This window comes from Camellia sinensis, chromosome 2 (genome assembly GCF_055761805.1).
Source record: "Camellia sinensis isolate YWXY chromosome 2, ASM5576180v1, whole genome shotgun sequence".
NCBI classification, from domain to species: Eukaryota; Viridiplantae; Streptophyta; class Magnoliopsida; order Ericales; family Theaceae; genus Camellia; species Camellia sinensis.
Window position 1 is genome coordinate 204,250,560 of NC_138962.1, and position 19,434 is coordinate 204,269,993.

Genomic DNA, 19,434 nt, shown 5'->3' on the forward strand with positions numbered 1-19,434 from the left:
AACCTCATAATCGGCCTCCTCTTATTCATCCAACCCTAATGCCATTGCCAGTACAATTAATTATCCAAAATTCGTGTACTTGTGATTTTCCTTCACCATACAAGTACAGGTGAATAGATGAATCTAAAAAAAAAAGTACAGGTGAATAGGAAAGTTCACTTGATCATTCGAATTATGTTTGTAACATCATTTAATTGTACAAAAATGGAGGTTTGAAATTTTGAAAAAATTATACTGCAGTATAAGTTTCAGAAAAAAAAAAATATATATATATATATATATATTAAAAATAGATGGAGAATTTTATCAATTTTAATAATTAAAAGTTATAAATTTTTTTCACAAATTTTTAAATATTTTCTAAAAAAATTTCCTAAGTTTTTTACGGATAACATATAGACTTGACACATCATATCTAATGAGAGAAAGTAGGACAACTTATTTAATGTGTTGTTGGATATTTGGATTTTATTATTATTTTTTTTGGGTAAATTACAACTACGTTTCTTAAGGTTTGCTTAAAATACGAATTATTTTATATGATTCTGAAAATTACATCCAGCATTTGAAGTTTTTAATTTCAGAACAAATGGTCCATTTTATTAATACATCATCAAATCAATGAACATATTTTAATGATGTCAAAATTTTGTTTTAATTAATAATTTAGGCAATTCTATTATTGTATAAGAAAATAGTTAAGAATTTCATTTTTTCGTTTAATTATATTAAATAAAAAATTCTAACAGTGGGGGCTATTTGTAATTTTCTAAACCACAAAAGACAATCCGTATTTTAAGCAAAATTTTACCGTAAATTAATTTGCGAGGACCAATACATTTTAAAATTTAACAATACTACATCTACCGAATTTTAGCTCACCTAAATTCGTGCATACCTATTGTCTGGCTGATCAGTCGGGCGGATATCGATTAACACATCGAATAATAAAGATAACAATCATGATTAATAAGAGTGACAGTAATCGTCCAGACGGCTGTCCAACTGATTGTCATTCGGGCGAAATGAAGCTACCTCTATTTCTTGTGATATCCGACATCCATCTAATATGGGTTTAAGTTTTTGGATTATCTAGATAGACCCTTCAAGTTTTTGAATCATATTTGTAGACCCACTCCATTAATATGGGCTTAAACTTTTAAATCATGTTGATAGACTCACTCCATTCGTGTTGTTACACCACTAAAAGGTATATATTATGTATTTTTGTGAAAATATTATGTAATTTTTTTTGTTAGAATTACAATAATTTGTGATTCATAAATGAAGTTGCACATTTTGTTGTAATATTATGCATTTTTTTGGTAATGTTACACATTTTTTTTATTCAAACATTTTCTAACCAAAAAATGTGTAACATTATCATAAAAATATGTAATATTACTACAAAACAAGTAACTTCATTTTTAAATTACAAAATGTCGTAACTCTATCACAAAAATACGTAACATTTATCACAAAATTACATAAGAAAGGTACATATGGTACAAGCCTTTTGAGAGATGTGTACCATTACATTACACTCTTTTCACCGAAGAGATAAGTTCAACAAAGTAAGACCTAGGGTCACAATTTTTTTTATGTAATCGACCATAAATAGCCAGAATCAAAATTGATGTTGTGATTCCCGACAACTGAATAATTTTCCGAGTAATACTCTTACGCTGTGTTTGGTTGGGGGATTTGGGAAGGGAAATGGAAAGGGAAATGGAAATGAAAGGAAAAGGAGAAAGAATTAATAGAATTCCAAATCCCAACTATGTTTGGTTGTGTTGGTTATAAAATAGAATTGATGTCCTAAAAGGTATCCTATTTCTTTATTTATTTCTCACCCCCTTTCTTTTCCCATATATTTTTTATTATAACCAAACATAAATAGGATTACATTTCTCATTCCTTTTCCAAATCCCACCTCAAAAACTCCAACCAAACACAGCATTAGTTGGTGGTCAGCATGCTTCTTAATAATTGTTTCCCGAAGGTACAAAAAGTAAAATAATTAGACAAGGGGTGACATTTTGTGTGCATACAACAATGATAGCGAGGGCAAGTAACTCAGAAGGCTAAGATAACAGTAGGTAGACCCTTTAATAGAACCATTGAGATTGAAAGCTCATCTGTTTTCTTGGCCTGCAATGAATAGCAATTGTCATGATATATGCCATTTTATGATTACGGTGCCCTTTCAATGGCATTCTAATGATCGCCATGTTTTAATCTCGAATTTGTGGAGGGATATGAGAAGGGAAAATATTGGTGAAAAAAAAGAAAGACAAATTAACTCTCTATTTTATTCCTTTTTTCCTTCTCATTTCTATTTCATCCACAAATTCCCTCAAATTCAGATTCAAGATCCAAACATGAAGTTACACAATCGATCCTCCATTTCATTTTTGGGTAAATTTTGGATCAAAAGTCAAGATTCGACTATGCTAGCCAAGGTTTTTTTGGTAATAACTGTGGCTAGTTGTACCCAGTGCACTTGACTCCCTCTAACAAGGGGTAAAATAATTATGGTAGTCCATCTAATATATGACATTATAGCTAAATAATAAAATTCAAACAATAGAGAACTTCTGCAATTAGTTGTTTGCTCATCAAGGTCCAACACTTGTATAGCATAGTGTATGAACACTTACCTCCTCAATCAATGATCTCATTTCATGGTATCAACTTAACTATTCAGAGAGACCTTTTGCTCCCCCGATTGATGATCACAGTGAAAAGAACATATAACATGTCATCAATGGAACAATGCAACACTCCTGACTACAATCCTCTGTTGGTTTGGTCTAGAATACTTTAGCCATTGGCAAGTCCATACTTTTTTCAAAGGAAATCTGATGTCATTGACATCAAAATTAGCCAAAAAGCTTCAAGAGGATGTTTGTTCCTTGCAACTTATTCAAAGCTGCAAGTTCATAAGCAAAATCTAAAATAACCCCTACACCAAATTCAACATTTTTTCAACTTATTTAAACTATTTTTATTGCGTAAGTTGCAAGCTGAAACTACAACAAATGGTCTCACACAAAAGCTCAAAATAAAAATAGCCAAAATATAGAATTTCAATATGTTTTTAGGAAGTTTGTCATCGCATATCTTCCTACTAATATTGCTCTTTGTAATGGGTACAACTCAATATGATACCAGGATATAATTTGTGCATAAATCCCTCAATAGTTTAGTAACTGTAACATGGAATAGTAATTTACTTTTTCAAATTGGTAGAATGTCATTATGATAAAAAGTTACATACGCCATTATTGAACTCCATCACTTCATCAAAATATAGGAGGTACAAATTGACTATTTTTATCACATTTAAAACAGCAACCTCTAAGATACAACTACCTTTGAAAAAGGTGTCCCCCATAAAATACATATATAAAATCTAGAAATCTTGACAGTAATAAATTGGCAATTGAAATAACAGATTTTATTTTACTTATAAATCACAAACACAAATGTTACAAAACAATAAAGCAGACTTACTACATGGCATCAGGTTGTCCGTCTGGCAAAGAAGCTTGGAATTCTGGTAAAGCCTTGCATGATTCAAATATCATGCTTAAAGTAGGGAACTTGGACTGCACAAACAATAAACAATTAATAAAATGATTCCAGAAAAGCACACATGATAAAATAGAGAAAAATCCTAGAAGCCAAGGAATGAAATCAGTAGTAAGCAAGATCTAAAAACAGAAGCTGGTGAGTAAAATATAGAAGTATTCTATTGGCACTTGACAGTGATGACAACATTAGCCAGTGGAAATCATGGCAAGGCATGATAGTTTAAACTGTATTGACCAACAAGAGATTTGTCGACAATATTAAGCTAGGACTGGGCAGTTTTTAAAAGTTTGTCAATCATTATAAAATACTGAACGAAAATCTTGTTCCAACAATTATCAACTGAATTAGGTACACTTGCCACATATAAGAGGAAATACATATTTTTCTTACTTTTCTCCTCCTTATTTAATTATTGATTATTTGGGTGGGATGAGGAACTATAGATGACAGCACATGATCTTCAAAATAACATACCCTGTGAGGACATTAGGGGTTGGGGCAGTCTATGGGCTATCCTATAAACTAATACACAGTTTAAGCAACAGACTGTTCCCTCTCCTTACAGAAACTCTGAAAGTAGCAAGTTCTTCTTATGATGAGTACCCGAAAAAAAAAAGAAAAAAAAAAAAAAAAGGATTCCCAACTCATCAACGCAGAATGTTTGATGTTACTAAATGCATTGCAAAACCAAACTCACTCAGACAAAGGTATTTCTTTTCCTTTTCCATGGTTCTAATTGTGGGACATGATGGTTGATATTTGAAATTTCCTACTTGTAACATATTATTAAGCAGTGGTGATCCTAGTCGATAATCTCAATTTTTCTTTTTCTTTTTGATACCAGTTGTAATATTTATAATCATTTTTGGAGCAACATGTGTGAAACAACACCAAAAGGGAAAAGTTGACAGTATATAATAGTATGGTCAGGCAAACATGAAAGTTCTTTCATTGTATGAAGCAAAAAGTAAGGAACAAACAGTTAACGGGAGAGCAAAGCTCTTAAACAGTATAAATTGTTTGGTAGTAGCACAAGTCTAATATAGAAGTGTGTCTGAGTAGAGGGGAGTTTGGGCATACCATGTCAATGTTGAACCTCTTAGCAGCAATAGCAATTTGTGGGGCCAAAAACACATCAGCCTGCAAATGACAACCTCCAGTTAGTTTGGGTTAGATCCTCAGTAGTTAAAATACGATAATTTTTTTCTCCTGTACTCCCTCCCTCTCTCTCTCTCTCTTTACATCAGGGTAAATCGTATTTCTCCTTACCATTAAAGCATCACAAGAAAACATACAATTGCCATGATGGAAAGTTTATCATATTAAGCATTTCAAGGTCTTTAGCAAATGCTTGGCCTTATATCACTAGGAAAATTACTCAGACAACATAGTTTTTATCACTGCACCATCCATAAAAAATATATATTAAAAAAAAAATCGCCGAGACAAGAATTTTGCTACTGTATTTTCACATGATCCTCGGTATATAACATTATAACGCCTAATGTATCAGATTCTTGGTGGATTGTTTACCATAACATCAGTTTAGAAAAGAATAAAATAAAACATTGAAAAAGGATAAAAATTAGAGTGTTAGTATCAGCAAGCAGAAAGATACCATGTAGACTTTGTCTCCTGTAGCATATTTTCCAGAAGAATCTTTCAGCAACTTCTCAAGAGCTGTACAAAAGATGAAACCCGTTATACTGAAACCAATAACAGAAGTCTTTAACAGCTTAAAATCGTAAGACTTCAAAGTCAAACAAAATACTTTCGCAGCAAGAAGAGGACAAAAAGCCATGCATTAAGTTATTATTGTATAAAAAGCCATGCATTAAATCAAAATACTTTCTTTGAGAACTCAACCCTCACGAGCACTTGGTAATGATTGTATAAAAATCCATGCATTAAGTTTTAGTTGCCTTAATCTCTCTTTAATCAACAAAATATAGTTTGGTATTGGTAGCATATAAAAAAACAAGATATGGTAAATTTTGTATGCATGAGTTTTTGCCACTGCCAGTAACAGAACAGCTAGCAGCCCAGTAGAGGCAAGTACATAAGAATATGGCATTCACTTCAATGGAATGGTAGAACTGAAAAAGTCATTGCCATGGAAAATATTGTACATGTGATACCAGAGGCTTCAAACCAATAAACTCAGTGTACTATTGGTAAAAATTCTAGTTCTAACTTCAACCTCTACCCTGCACAATATTCCAATACCCAGTATTGTGAACATACTTAGTTCCTTGTTATCATCTTGATTTATAATGTCTTAAAGGACAAGGTTATTCAAATTTATTCATGACAAAAGAAAATATTATTAGATTAAGATTTCAATTTCCATGTATGAGTTGCATCTATAAATAAGATCAGAATTCAATCTATATGACCTGCCAATTGTAAAGAAAATGTGAAAAATACCTAACAAGTGTGGTTTAGTGTCAAACAACATAAAGGGACAAAAAAAAAAAATGCCATAGCAATTCAAGACCTTGCATTATTGTGATAATATCAAAGTACCATATATAACTTCTAATATGCCAAAAGCCCTTAAGGGGAAAAAAATATTTAAGAACAAATCTTTATAACTGACATAAAGCTATAGGATTTTTGTTGTCAGGGAGAAGCGGGTACAAAGGTTTAAAAAAAAAAAAAGTAAAAAATACAAAGAAATAAGGTCATGGATGTACAGATATTCATTACCAATGAAACCTTTCTCTATATTATTTTGAGCCCATGATAATCGCTCTTCCGGACCAACTTTTTCCTCAATAAGCTTCTGCAGGATAGGAATTCATAAGAGAATTTAGACCACAAGTGACTACTCTTTATTCAATACATGACCAACACTAGTCATATGCAATTCATACATACCTGCATTGACATCATAATAAGGGGCTGTATGCTAGAACTGACAATACTTGCAGCCTGTGAGACAACAAAATTTTAAGGATAGTCATGAAAATATCTCATCCTACACCATGAAAAAACATCCATGCGTGTATCTTTGTGGGTGTTTGGGAAGTGGTTTTTTTGTAGGTCTTTTTAGTTATAGGATATTATTGGAGAAATTTTTTTTTGTGTTTGGGAAGATGGTTGGGTTTTTTTGTGGTTGGTTAGATGTGATGTTTGTAAGAGAAAAAGTGAAATGATTATGGGGTTTGATGTGATATTTTGTTTGGATTTGTTTTTTTTGGTTTTGTAAAACAATTGTCTTGTAGTGAAAAAAAACCCAAAAACTCAGTTCCCAAACACCCCCTTTATGTGATTCGATCTATTAACTTAGTCCTTTAAGCTTGATCAGTTATGGATGGGAACTATCTCCTAATCTGAAACTTGTGTGTTAATGATTTCATTAGTTCCAAGTACTGGGACCCCACAATTCATAATGTCAGGGGCCATAAAACTCATCCTACACCAGAAAATAATGTATGTGTATGTGATTTAATCTATCAACTTAATGCTTCAAGGTTGATCCATAATATACAGGAACCATCTCATAACTTTCAAGCTTCCATATTAATGGTTTCATTGGTATCATCTCCATGGGTCCAGCAATCCATGTTGTCAAGAGCCATGAGGCCATTGAATTCAGTGACTTCCAAACCCAAGCAGCTATAATTAGCTATGGTATAAATTTCTTATTGACTACTTTAGTGCAAAGGAGCTCATTAACGTGCACACCCATGGTCAGAAAATGAATTCATAACCTTCACATCAAATTCAATAACAAATTCAAATTCACATCAGCTAAGTTTCAAGCAACCAATTTGTCTTTGTAAGATATCACTATGCAGACTTTCCCTACAAAGAATACATGATGACTTTAAATCTAACCTGAAGATTGAGAGCTTTTAGCCGTGGATCAACTGGTAATAGTGCATTTTGAGGATACTTCTCTTCTAAATACTGACCAAACAACAACAATTCGTGCCCAAATACCCAAATCAATTCAGTATCAAAGCAAAAACCAAGCAGAACAAAATCATAAAATCAATACTTCAAATACCACCAACCAGCAATATTGCAAATGAATCCGAAACAACCAAATCACCATCAACTAGTACCGGAACGAAATGAAGAGGATTTAATTTCTCAAATTCTGCAAGTCATATGCACACAGCATTGGTTACATAATTGCACCATCAGATTCCAGACTAGTATTATATGATTCAAAATTTTGAAAATCCATAAATGCAAAACCCAACAACTTGAATTTTGAAATCTCTCAACCAACATCATCAAGTTAATTACAGAAGCAACCATTTGGTACAGGGTTTCAACCGAGTTAACGTAATCACCTGGAGTGAATTGCTCTCCTTTAACAAGATCAACTGCTCTGTACTCATAAGGAAGCCCTATAACAATCCAATTTCAAGAAATTCAGAACAAAACAAGTACCGATCAAATTCAGATAGAAGAAAAAGGATTAATTTCACTATTATCCCTAAACTATTGTCATTATTTTTTTTACCAAATTTCATAGTTTCTGATTTCAGTTCATATAGTGTAACATTTCATGCACCTTCTCTAAATCTCTACCCAAATTCATAAACCAAACATAGCCTAATGGGGGAAAACCTAACCTGATTGGTAAAAAGATAATTTTACAATGTGGACAGTTTTAATCAAATTTTGAAAATTGCTGATTGGATAGAGACTCTACTAAAATGATGAATTTTAAAATTTTAAAATTTTAAAAAAAAATGACATGGTATATAGAATAAATAAAAAAAGTAATGCTGCAAATAATTTGAATATGATGATGATGATGATAATGATGATGATGAACCTTTGAGGTTAAGAGCAAAAAGAACACGCCATGAACACGAGCTCTGCCAGTAAGAGTACAGCACGAGCTTCGAAGGTGTAGAAGTTGAGGAATCCTGAGGATTTTCCTGGAAAATAGAATCAGATGATGAATTACCTGAATCTGAAATTCTAGAGAGAGAGAGAGAGAGAGAGAGAGTACCAGGGTGGAGGCCATGACTGGTAGTGATGAGTGATCGCTAAGGACTTTGGCCACCAAGAGTCTTGGTTCAACAATTTAACAAGAGAGAAAGAGAGAGAGAGAGAGAGAGTACCAGGGTGCAGGCCATGACTGGTAGTGATGAGTGATAGCTAAGGAGTTTGGCCACCAAGAGTCTTGGTTCAACAATTTAACAACTAACCCTGACTTTCCGCTATGACTTCTAATTTAACAATAAATTTGAATAAATTACACCTTGTCCTTAAATTTTTATTTTTTCACTTCAAATCTTAATTTTTTTTTTTTTTTGATTTATATCACCCTGATATCTAACATTTTGAATTATTCAATTTGTTCCAACAGCGAATATCCATTTAAAATTAGATGAAAGTACGTTCACACCATTCAAATGCAAATTCGTAAAATGAGAAATGTTGTAAAATAATTTTAAATTAATAAAGTCCAAAATAATTATCTGTTTATCATATATTTGATATCCATGTTGCTACTATTTGCACCACATTTTATTTTTCTGTTAATTGTGACTTATTAATTATAATCAAGTTCAATTACGATCTGTCGATTAAAATCAAAAACTATTTTCAAAAAATAACCTTGACCACATTTGTTTTTACTATTATTATTTCTATCGATAGGCCTGCTAACGTGATATGATAAATGTGTTAAAGACGTGACTTAATGACATGTTAAATGAAGGGCCGAAAAGTTAACAATTGAGCTATTTGAAAGTTAGTTCCTGAGATTAAGGAGCCAAGATCAAATTAAGCACCAAATAAAATAGTTCCTATCAAAGATGTGATATGTATCATGTTAAGGAAATCATGGGCTTGTTAAGGAAATTGTAGACTTAAGTTATCTCTTTCTCTCATGTGGTTGAGCCTATAAATAGACCAAGAGAGATAAAAAGATGAATCAATCAATAATCCTAACTACCATTCACAAAACGTGATATTAATCTAAGAGTAGTTTAACTTAGCATTTATTAGGAGTAGAGTAGTAATAGCTTTTTTTAATCCCCACTTCTCTTCTTTCTGTCGATTATTGTATTTTTCATTTTTTTGTTCTTATTTGAATTCTTGTAACTAATAGCAAGTGACAATTTAATTGAATAAATACATATTCTTTTCTATTCAAATCATTCTTTACTTAATTACCTCCAAGGAAGTCCTTAATCAGTTTAAGGCATAGAACTCGACCACAAAACCTGATCTTCTTATGTTTATCAAAATCTATTTAAGCCTGTCGATCAATCATTGTTGATTGGGCTTAAACTGAATTTTTGCTAACATAAATTGGCACGCCTGGTGGGACCATTCTAACTTGGAGTGATGATGATTGAGAGGGAGGTTTACATCGAGTAAATAGACCAAGCTAGTTTGGGCTTGGGCCATGTCATCGAGTTACACGACCGAGCTAGCATAACTGAAGGCAGTTTGGACCGAGGTTTTGGATCAAGCAATTAAGCTAGTCTGAGATCCGAAAGTTAGACCGAGCTAGTTGTTAGGCTTGGATCATAAGCCAAGCTAGGTGAAGTGACAATGATTTCGACCAGGCTAGATGCACCTGTTGTGCGCCGGGGTCAGGCGGGATTTGCCTTGACAAAGGGATAGAACTTAACAGAGCGAGTGTGGAGTGCTGAATTGGTTGAGCGTTTTAGACATAGACCGTTAAGAGTCAGCTCGGCCCTAAGGGTTAAGGCTGGAGAGCTAAGTAAGATCGGGCTGTATATAACTCGACAGGAATAGCTACGTGGCCCAATCGGAATGTGATAAGAGGAATCCACTAAAGGTGCGCATTAATACTGTTTGGCGGTATTGACGCGTATACGTGTAAGGAATAAAGAAAACAGTACAGCCGCTCATCCAGAAGAGGACGACAGAAGTAGTACGCACACAACCTTGGGAGGCAGGGTAGCAGTCTAGATAAGGCACGTGACCTTACACTCAGAAAAGCTAAGCGAATTATATCAACTCTCTCTTTCTCTACATTTTTTTTCTCTCTAAAGTGTGCTAACTTGATCGTCGGAGGGGTTTTCCGGCCGCACAGCCGCTGGGTAGCTCATCGTCGTTTTGTTCTTAGGTTGAACAACTCTATTCAGAGCTACATAGAGCTTGGACCCAAGGAGTGTGGAGAGTGACGAATATTTCCTCCCCGTATAATTGGGGCCATCTGTGGAAATTTGACAAACAAAACCTTGTGCTCTAAGCTTTTTTGTTCAACTTTAATGGCGAACAACGATAAACCTTGCTGTCCGCCGTTGACGACATCACTCCAAATTCTATTCGGCAGCGAGACGACCTACTCGCCGTTCCAATTATGATTAGCTTAGAGACCTTCATGCGAGGACCCTCCAGAGACGCGCGTGACAAACACGCAAGGAGTTCTAGGTGCTCTCTAAGCCCAGAAGGACACTGCAGACGGTGAGAGTCACACACTCAGTATCTGGAAAGCAAGTTGAGAGACCAAGACGCCATCATCAAGAGAATGGCGATAGAGATGGAGGCCATGAAGCGCCAGTTGAAGGGAAAGCGCATTGCTAGAGTGAGAAACCATAGTAAGGGCGCCCAATCCCATCATTCAAGCAGCCGTAACAGGCGGTCGACTCATTCACTTTCGATCACCAGAAGTTTCAGACCCAACGACTCTATCATGCCGGCGGAGATGTCTTCACCCCAGATGGTAGCTACAAACCCTCGCGTCCGTCGATGACATCGAGGTACTTTTACTCCAATCAATTGGGAGATTTGAGGGACATACTAGAGGAGTGAGCGTGCCAGTAAGAGGCGCAGAGGGTGCCAGCGCTACAACGGTTGGCCCCTAGAGAGCATATTAGTGAAGAGGTTGTAATGCCTCCACCTCGCCTGGTAGCACACGCACCACCAGACAGGGAGTTGGCAAGGCTGTGTTTTTCCATAGAGATTGAGAACACACCGCTTCCTGCTGGTTTCCATCCGCCAAATTTCACGCTCTATGATGGAAAAACTGATCTGTATATGTACATAAGCCATTTTTCGACAAGTTATGGTAGGGCACCGGCGCAACGATGCATTGATGTGCCTTATTTTCCCATTGAGTTTGGGTGAATTAGGCCTGAAATGGTTCGAAAGGCTGGCAAATGAAAGTATTGAGGGGTGGCAGTAGCTGGCAGAAAATATTTGTGACCTGATTCAAACCAACACTAAAACCCCCAAGGAAGTCGACCACCTTCCGGGAATCAAGATGGAACCGAGCGACTCACTAAAGGCGTACAATGCCAAGTATTGAGAGACATTTAATGAGATTCTTGATTGCCCGACAAACCTAGCAATCACCCAGTATAAGCGGGGTCTTCTAGTCAGACATAGACTGAGAGACTCACTCACAATGAATCAACCATTAGCCATGGAACTACTCATGTAACACATTAATGAGCATATTTGAGTTGAAGACGATGCAGTCGAAGGCAAGTCCGGTAGTAGAGGACAGGAGAGCAGCGGGAAAGATTCAAGCAGTCGGACAAGAGGATGGCCGTGCAAATAACCATAGAAGAGATCTGTGGAGTTCGGTTTTGGAAGATGTTAGTAAGAAGACCGAGGAAAATGGGCATAAAACTCGCAAAATATAAATGGCTGATCTATTTCCAGAATGTCGAACTTTCCCAATCTAAAATTTTGTTCTTAGTTTTATTCTTATAACCCTTTTTGCTATTGATGTAATGAAACAAGTAAACTGTTTTCTTGAAAATTGTTGTATTTTTGCCTCGCCAAGTAGATTTAGCGCGGTCCAGGGGACAACTGACAATCATTTTGACCAAAAGATCAGAATTCCTTGTCGGGGCTGATTTTGCTCGGCAAGATGAAAGTTGGTGTTTTATTCAACTTTGAAATTCCTTACCGGGCGGATTTTGCTCGGTAAGAGAGTTTTTGATGGTTTTGATCAACTTTAGAATTTCTTGCCGGGCGGATTTTGCTCGGCCAAAGATTTGTTGATAGTTTTGATCAACTTTAGAATTCCTTGCCGAGTTGATTTTGTTCGCCAAGAAGCAAGTTGCCAAGTTGACTTTGCTTGCCAACTTTGAAGTTCCTTGTTGAGCTAATTTTGCTCGTCAAGAAGCAAGTTGCCGAGCTGACCTTGCTCTCCAGCTTTAGAGTTCCTTACCGAGCTGATTTTGCTCGCCAAGAAGTAAGTTGTCGAGTTGACTTTACTCACCAATTTGGAAGTTCCTTGTTGAGCTGATTTTGCTCGCCAAGAAACAAGTTGTCGAGCTGACTTTGCTTACCAACGTTGAAATTCTTACCAAGCTGACCTTGCTCACCAACTTTTGAGTTCCTTGTCAAGCTGATTTTGTTCGCTAAGAAGAAAGTTGTCGAGCTAACGTTACTCGCCAACTTTGGAGTTCCTTGCCGAGCTGAGTTTGCTCGCCAAGAAGGAAGTTGTTGAGCTGACCTTACTCGCCAACTTTGGAGTTCCTTGCCTAGCTGATTTTGCTTTCCAAGAAGCAAGTTGCCGAGTCGTCTTTGCTCGCCAACATTGAAATTCCTTGCCGAGCTGATTTTGCTCGCTAACAAGCAAGTTGCCGAGTTGACGTTGCTCGCCAACTTTGGAGTTCTTTGTCGAGTTGAGTTTTATCGCCAAGAAACAAGTTGTCGAGCTAACCTTGCTCGCCAATTTTGGAGTTCCTTGTCGAGTTGATTTTGCTAGCCAAGAAGCTAGTTGTTGAGCTGACTTTGCTCGCCAACTTTGAAGTTTCTTGCCAAGCTGATTTTGCTCTCTAAGAAGCAAGTTACTGAGCTGATCTTGTTCGCCAACTTTGGAGTTCCTTGTCGAGCTAATTTTGCTCGCCAATAAGCAAGTTGCTGAGCTGACTTTGCTCGCCAACGTTAAAATTCCGTGCTGAGTTGATTTTGCTCACAAGAAGCTTTGCCGAGTTGATTTTGCTCGCCAAGAAGCAAGTTGCCGAGCTAACTTTGCTTGTCAACATTGAAATTTTGTCGAGCTGAATTTGCTCATCAAAAAACAAGTTGTCGAGCTGAATTTGCTTGCCAAGAAGTAAGCTGTCGAGCTGACTTTGCTCGCTAACATTGAAATTCCATGCCAAGCTAAGCTGATTTTGCTTGCCAAGAAATTGCCAAGCCGATTTTGCTCGCCACTTTTCAACGGAAAACTGATGATTTCTTCAGTCGAAAAGAATTCTAATTGAGTACTAGACATGGTCCAGGGGCAATCCATTTAGTTTGGGTCACTGCTTTGCCATTGTAAGTTTAAGGCAAGAGCCCAGACTATGGGGAAAGTTGTAGGGTCGATCTTAATAACTTGATATTCCTTGCCGATGAGGGTTTTACTCGACAAAAGGTAGTTTATGGATTTTATCAACTTTGGAATTCTTTGCCGAAGTAGATTTTGCTCACCATAAAAGGATGCCTTGCTGAGCAGATTTAGCTTGCCTAAAAGAAAGACTTCTTATCGAGCGAATTTAGATCGCCAAAGAAGAATGCCCTGTTGAGCGGATTTAGCTCTCCAAGAAAAAAGGCATCTTATTGAGCAGATTTAACAGGCCAAAAAGTGATGCATTAGTGAAAGCTTGTTTTTACTAACGAAAAAACAACAACTATTGCGTTCACAAAATTTGAATTTTTGGAGAAAGAAAATGCAAAAACAACTACTCCAAAGTCTAGTCCAAGGGGGCCACATGTTTGTTTAGTATAAGATAGCACATGAAAAAGCCAAAACTGAGCTACTACACTGCGATAAACCGAGCTGTAATAGACTGATCAAAGAACCAGAAGGGCAATGTAAAAGAAGTTGATTGGTCGAACAAGGGTCTTGGTTGGGCCCTACCAAACATGATGATCTTCAAGTACTTATGCGTCTTAAGTCTGATTCACCGACGTACCGAGATTGGTTAAAATGATGGAGGGCCGAGCTATATAGTATGTGAGTGCACCGCTTTGAAGACATGAACCAGACTAGGGAATTAGCTCTGCAGGTTAAAGCAATCCCAGTCACGCTAAAGCGTAAAGGGCAATTGAGAGGGAGGTTTACATCGAGTAAATAAGCCGAGCTAGTTTGGGCTTAGGCCATGTCATCGGGTTTCACGACCGAGCTAGGATAACTGAGGGCAGTTTAGACCGAGGTTTTGGATCACAAAGTTAAACTAGTCTGAGATTTGAAAGTTAGACCGAGCTAGTTGTTAGGCTTGGATCATGAGCCAAGCTAGGCGAAGTGACAATGCTTTCGACCGGGCTAAATGCACCTGTTGTGCGCTGGGGTCAGGCGAAATTTGCCTTGACGAAGGGATAGAACTCAACAGAACGAGTATGGTGTGCCGAATTGGTTGAGTATTTCGGACATAGACCGGTAAAAGTCAGTTCAGCCCTGAGGGTTAGGGCTGGAGAGCTAAGTAAGACCGAGCTGTATATAACTCGGTAGGAATAGCCATGTGGCCCAATTGGAATGTGATTAAAGGAATCTACTAAAGGTGCACGTCAATACCGTTTGGCGGTTTAGCCAATGTTGTTTGGTGGTGTTGATGCGTACACATGTAAGGAATAGAGAGGACAGTACAACCATTGGTCCAGAAGAGGACCACAGAAGTAATGCACGCACAACCTTGGGAAACAGGGCAACAGCCTAGATAAGGCACGCAACCTTACACTTAGAAAAGCTAAGCGAATTCTATCAATTCTCTCTCTCTCTTTCTCTCTCTCTCTACATTCCCTTTCTGTCTAAAGTGTGCTAACTTGATCGTTGGAGGAGTTTTCTGGCCACACATCCACCGGGTAACTCACCGTTGTTTTGTTCTCAGGTTGAACGACTTTGTTTAGAGCTACATAGAGCTTGAACCCAAGGAGTACAAAGAGCGACGAATATTTCCTCCCCGTACAATGATGATGAAGCTAATTTATCCTTATGGAATCATGCCTTCAATAGGTATGCTTACATCTTGTGCATTCATGGATACATACCGCCAATGGAGTGGCAGTGTTTCTATAGATACAAATTATCCATGGAATGCCTCATATTCTGAAAATTGTCAGTGTTATGGTGGTGGTTCTACCACTTATTGTCAATATAATAGCATGACAAATGATGTGAAAAAAATGATTTGGCATTGTGAGGTTGAAATTTATTGGTGCAGGAGTGAAATTTTAGTCCTAAAAGAATAAATTAATTCTCTTTATAGGCAAAAATTTTAAATAATTTTATCATCTTTGTATTATTTGACGTAAAGAGATTTAAATTACTGTGATGGAAAAATTCATCGATTTAAAGGCCAAATTTTTCTAATTGATGAAGAAATTCTATATTGGAAACAAAAATTAGAAGGCATAAAGCTAATGAAAGATTAAGATATGAAAATAATGTGGCTCATGCAGTTAATACACATATTTTTGATGAGCCAATCATTCATGAAGAGCCAAGGTATGTGGCTCGAAGGGTTAGCACACCAATTTATGAAGATAATATGACTTTGGAGAATTTTCATAGTCCATTAATGGCTAAAATTAAAAAACAACCCTTTCTCTTAAAAAATATTGAGAATTCTAATGATAAAAGTTTACTTGGAGGCATGATGTTTTGCCAAACGTGGCAAAAAGTGACAAGCCATTAATGGTTAAAAAAGAAGAACAACCGCTTCTCTCAAAAAATGATAAAAAAAATTTATCAGAAAATGATAGTAAAAATTCACTTTGAGGTAGTGGTGGAGTTAGAAAACTAAATCAGAAGGGGCACTAATTAATTACAACTTTAAATTTATTTATTTCCATAACCAACAATAAGAAGATAATAATAATTTTTGAATTAATATCAAGTACAAAAACTTAAATAAATTATTACAAAACCATTTCACATAAAATTTTATAATTAATTTCGAGTAAAATCAAAAAGAAAGTATTGCATCTAACTAGTGTATCATGGATAATGTAAAAAAGTCATATATTTAAGTCGTAAAATAAATTATATAATGGTAAAATAAATCAAATTTTTACAAAATTTGAATAAAAATTTCATATAATAGTAATATTACGTCATTATTAACATATGATATCACCAATCAATAGTAAAGCAACATATGAAGGGTGAACTCCACATGCAAATATAACTAACACTCTAGTAATTTTTACTTATATATAGTGAGATTAATTATGTTGACATATCAATAATGATTGATATTACCTTTATATTGAGATTTTTCACAAAATTTTCATACATAAAAATATAATTTGTTTTAATCACTTCATTTTCAATAAAACAATCACTGTTGTTTTTATAAATTTAAAAATGCTCTTGACATTTTATTCTAAATATTATTTTTGTTTAAAATTTTATTTATATACATATGTATAAAAAAAATTAAATAAATAAATTCAGTGGGTGACGCTCCAAAAATTGGGAACATCAGATAATATATTAACCATTAAATATAGGGTTTATCTAAGGTTACAAGAATAGGAAACGTCACTAACGAGTCATTTGGCTAATAACCAAGCAAGATCCCAAGAAGGTAGGAGGAGTCAAAATAGTCTCCCTTCTAAGTCCAAGCACCTTAGATAGCAAAGCTACCTTTTTGACAAATCTTGACAAGGTATTAACACAAGGCCTACATGAGTTGACGGAGTGTAAGGATAGGTTACAAATGTTATATATATACAAATTACAAAAATCATATCTTAAATACAACATGGGATCTATCACTTACAATCTCAAAACACGTTTAACATAACTAGTTCCTAACTCTCATAGGATAGCCATACGTCTTCAAATACTTCATTTTTGCCTTCGACCGATCTAATAGTCTTCAATACCTGGCATAAAATGCCGTGAGCTTTGAATGCCTAGTAAACGCACACACACCCCGTCCCTTTTTCCTAATCCAATACACCATCACATTTATAACAAGCAAGTAATGAAGCATGATATTCAAGTCAATAACAAGGATTACAAGGTTAGATGTTAGTATTCTAGAAATCCCCCAAAGAGATTTCATCCTCTCAACCACAAAAATTGGACACCGGACTAGTCGAAACTCCCATTTTTGCTGCTTTGTTGCAAAACTTATCTTGGATGCCTATCAACGGTTATATACCGCATAGCGCCAACAGCAAGGCCTTAAAAGGGACAGTGAAAAGAAAAAGGTTTTATCACCTAGAATCCAACCTTATCCTTCCAAAAAAGTTTTATCCTCCTGAATGTCCCATCTGAACTCAACCTTATCTCACCAATCAAACCATCGCAAAGAGTCTGAATATGTCCATTCTATTATAGGGTTTATGCGACAACTGCTTGCGCAAGACTTAACCTTCAATTAGGGAGCACATCCTATCAATCCATAGTTAACACATTATCATCCTTCATTATTTAAGTGATGGAAACCCTGTTAGCCGCCCAATTAAGTTTTCCGTTTGGATTAATGTTTTAAGTCAAGTTAGAACAAACTTAACAAGATAGTGATATCCACATAAGCATGAGCATCGTTAAAATGAAGAAGATAAGGAACATAACCATAGCACATGCAATGTCATACCAAGACATGATCATAAACTAATAAGCATATCAATGAACACAAGAGCATAAAACACCCATGCAAAACTAAATTTTCAGATTCAGTAACCATTTAAAGATTAAAATCAAAAGGGCTATTTCAGATTTTTCCTAAACTCGAACTTCCTATGGTTCATAGAGAGTTTAATCTAGTTTTCAAAACATGTTTCGGAAATGGAATAGCATTTCTAGATTTTTAGTTATTTAAGAAACACTTCAGCGCTGTCCAGATTCGTCGACCATAACGAAAATCGAATGTTCTTTCAAACCGCTCACTCTTTTTCAATGAAACAAATTTTTATTGAAAGCTAACTCCTTAAGGAATATTTTGACATAAAATGGAGGTCTAGAATATTTTCCTACATGTTTCTAGAATTTTCAAAAGTTGGATGTAAAACAGATTTTTTTTGGCATAGTTCTTGAAAATAGAAATTTGGTGAGAAAAGAGGTCAACTAGGGGAAATTTTCCACTTCTCTTGTGATGAAAAATTGATAAATAATATGTATTAAACTCAGAAATTTAAGGTGAAGGTATGCCTTTAGATATTTTGAGAGTTTGATTGGAAAAATGCAGTTTTATACCGATTAAGAGAAATACAAGAATGGTAGAATCAAGGCTCAACTTCTTTCATTTTTAACATGAGAATACCATCAAAACACATCTGAAAATACCATTTAAAACTTCTAATAACATGTATTTGAAAAAGAAAAATGAAAGAGAGAGTTGTGTTGTGGCTTACTTAAATGCTTATGGAACTAATTTTGCAAGACTTGTTCTCTTCTTCTTCTTCCTCCCACAAGCTCACTCTCCACTCCTCTCCCTCTCTCTATGCCGTGTGGGTGTGTGGGTGTGGTGTTTGATGTTCATATAGATGGATGATGGTGGTGTATTTATAGATAAAATGGTGTGAATTGTCTAAAATGTCCTTTGGTTGAAATGTGATGGAATTGAGTTGCATTTAGTTCAAATGAAATGGAATAGTGGATAATTAGGACCTTAATTATGTATTTAATTATGATCTAGTTAGGCTTAAGTCTAATTTAATCCGTTCTAGTTACAAGTACATTAGATATATACATGAATATATATAGAATTGGTCCCAAAGTCATAATTATTTTAATGATTCAAGGGATTTGTCTCTAAAGTGTAATGATTATAGCCTAGGAGGTATGATGGCTGACCATGTGCTCAAGTTTGGGGGATTTTCCTATTTATTTTGTGTCAAATTCCATAGATATTGTGTACAAAAGATTTGATGAATAAGAGGTACAAATATATCTATACAATGGTACTAACTTGGGGTCAATTTTTGATTTAA

General features: G+C 35.5%; 1 protein-coding gene across 1 annotated transcript; it reads right to left on the reverse strand.

Annotated features, from left to right (window-relative positions):
* Positions 1-3,231: 3,231 nt before the first annotated feature.
* On the reverse strand, positions 3,232-8,916 carry LOC114299559 (glutathione S-transferase 2-like). The gene is made up of 10 exons (XM_082916621.1): positions 8,576-8,916; positions 8,396-8,501; positions 7,905-7,961; positions 7,620-7,705; positions 7,441-7,512; positions 6,478-6,531; positions 6,307-6,382; positions 5,216-5,277; positions 4,678-4,737; positions 3,232-3,611 (listed from the first exon to the last, which is right to left on the reverse strand). The coding sequence occupies exons 1-10, from the start codon at positions 8,588-8,590 to the stop codon at positions 3,516-3,518; spliced, it is 684 nt and encodes a 227-aa protein (XP_082772747.1). The 5' UTR covers positions 8,591-8,916; the 3' UTR covers positions 3,232-3,515.
* Positions 8,917-19,434: the final 10,518 nt, after the last annotated feature.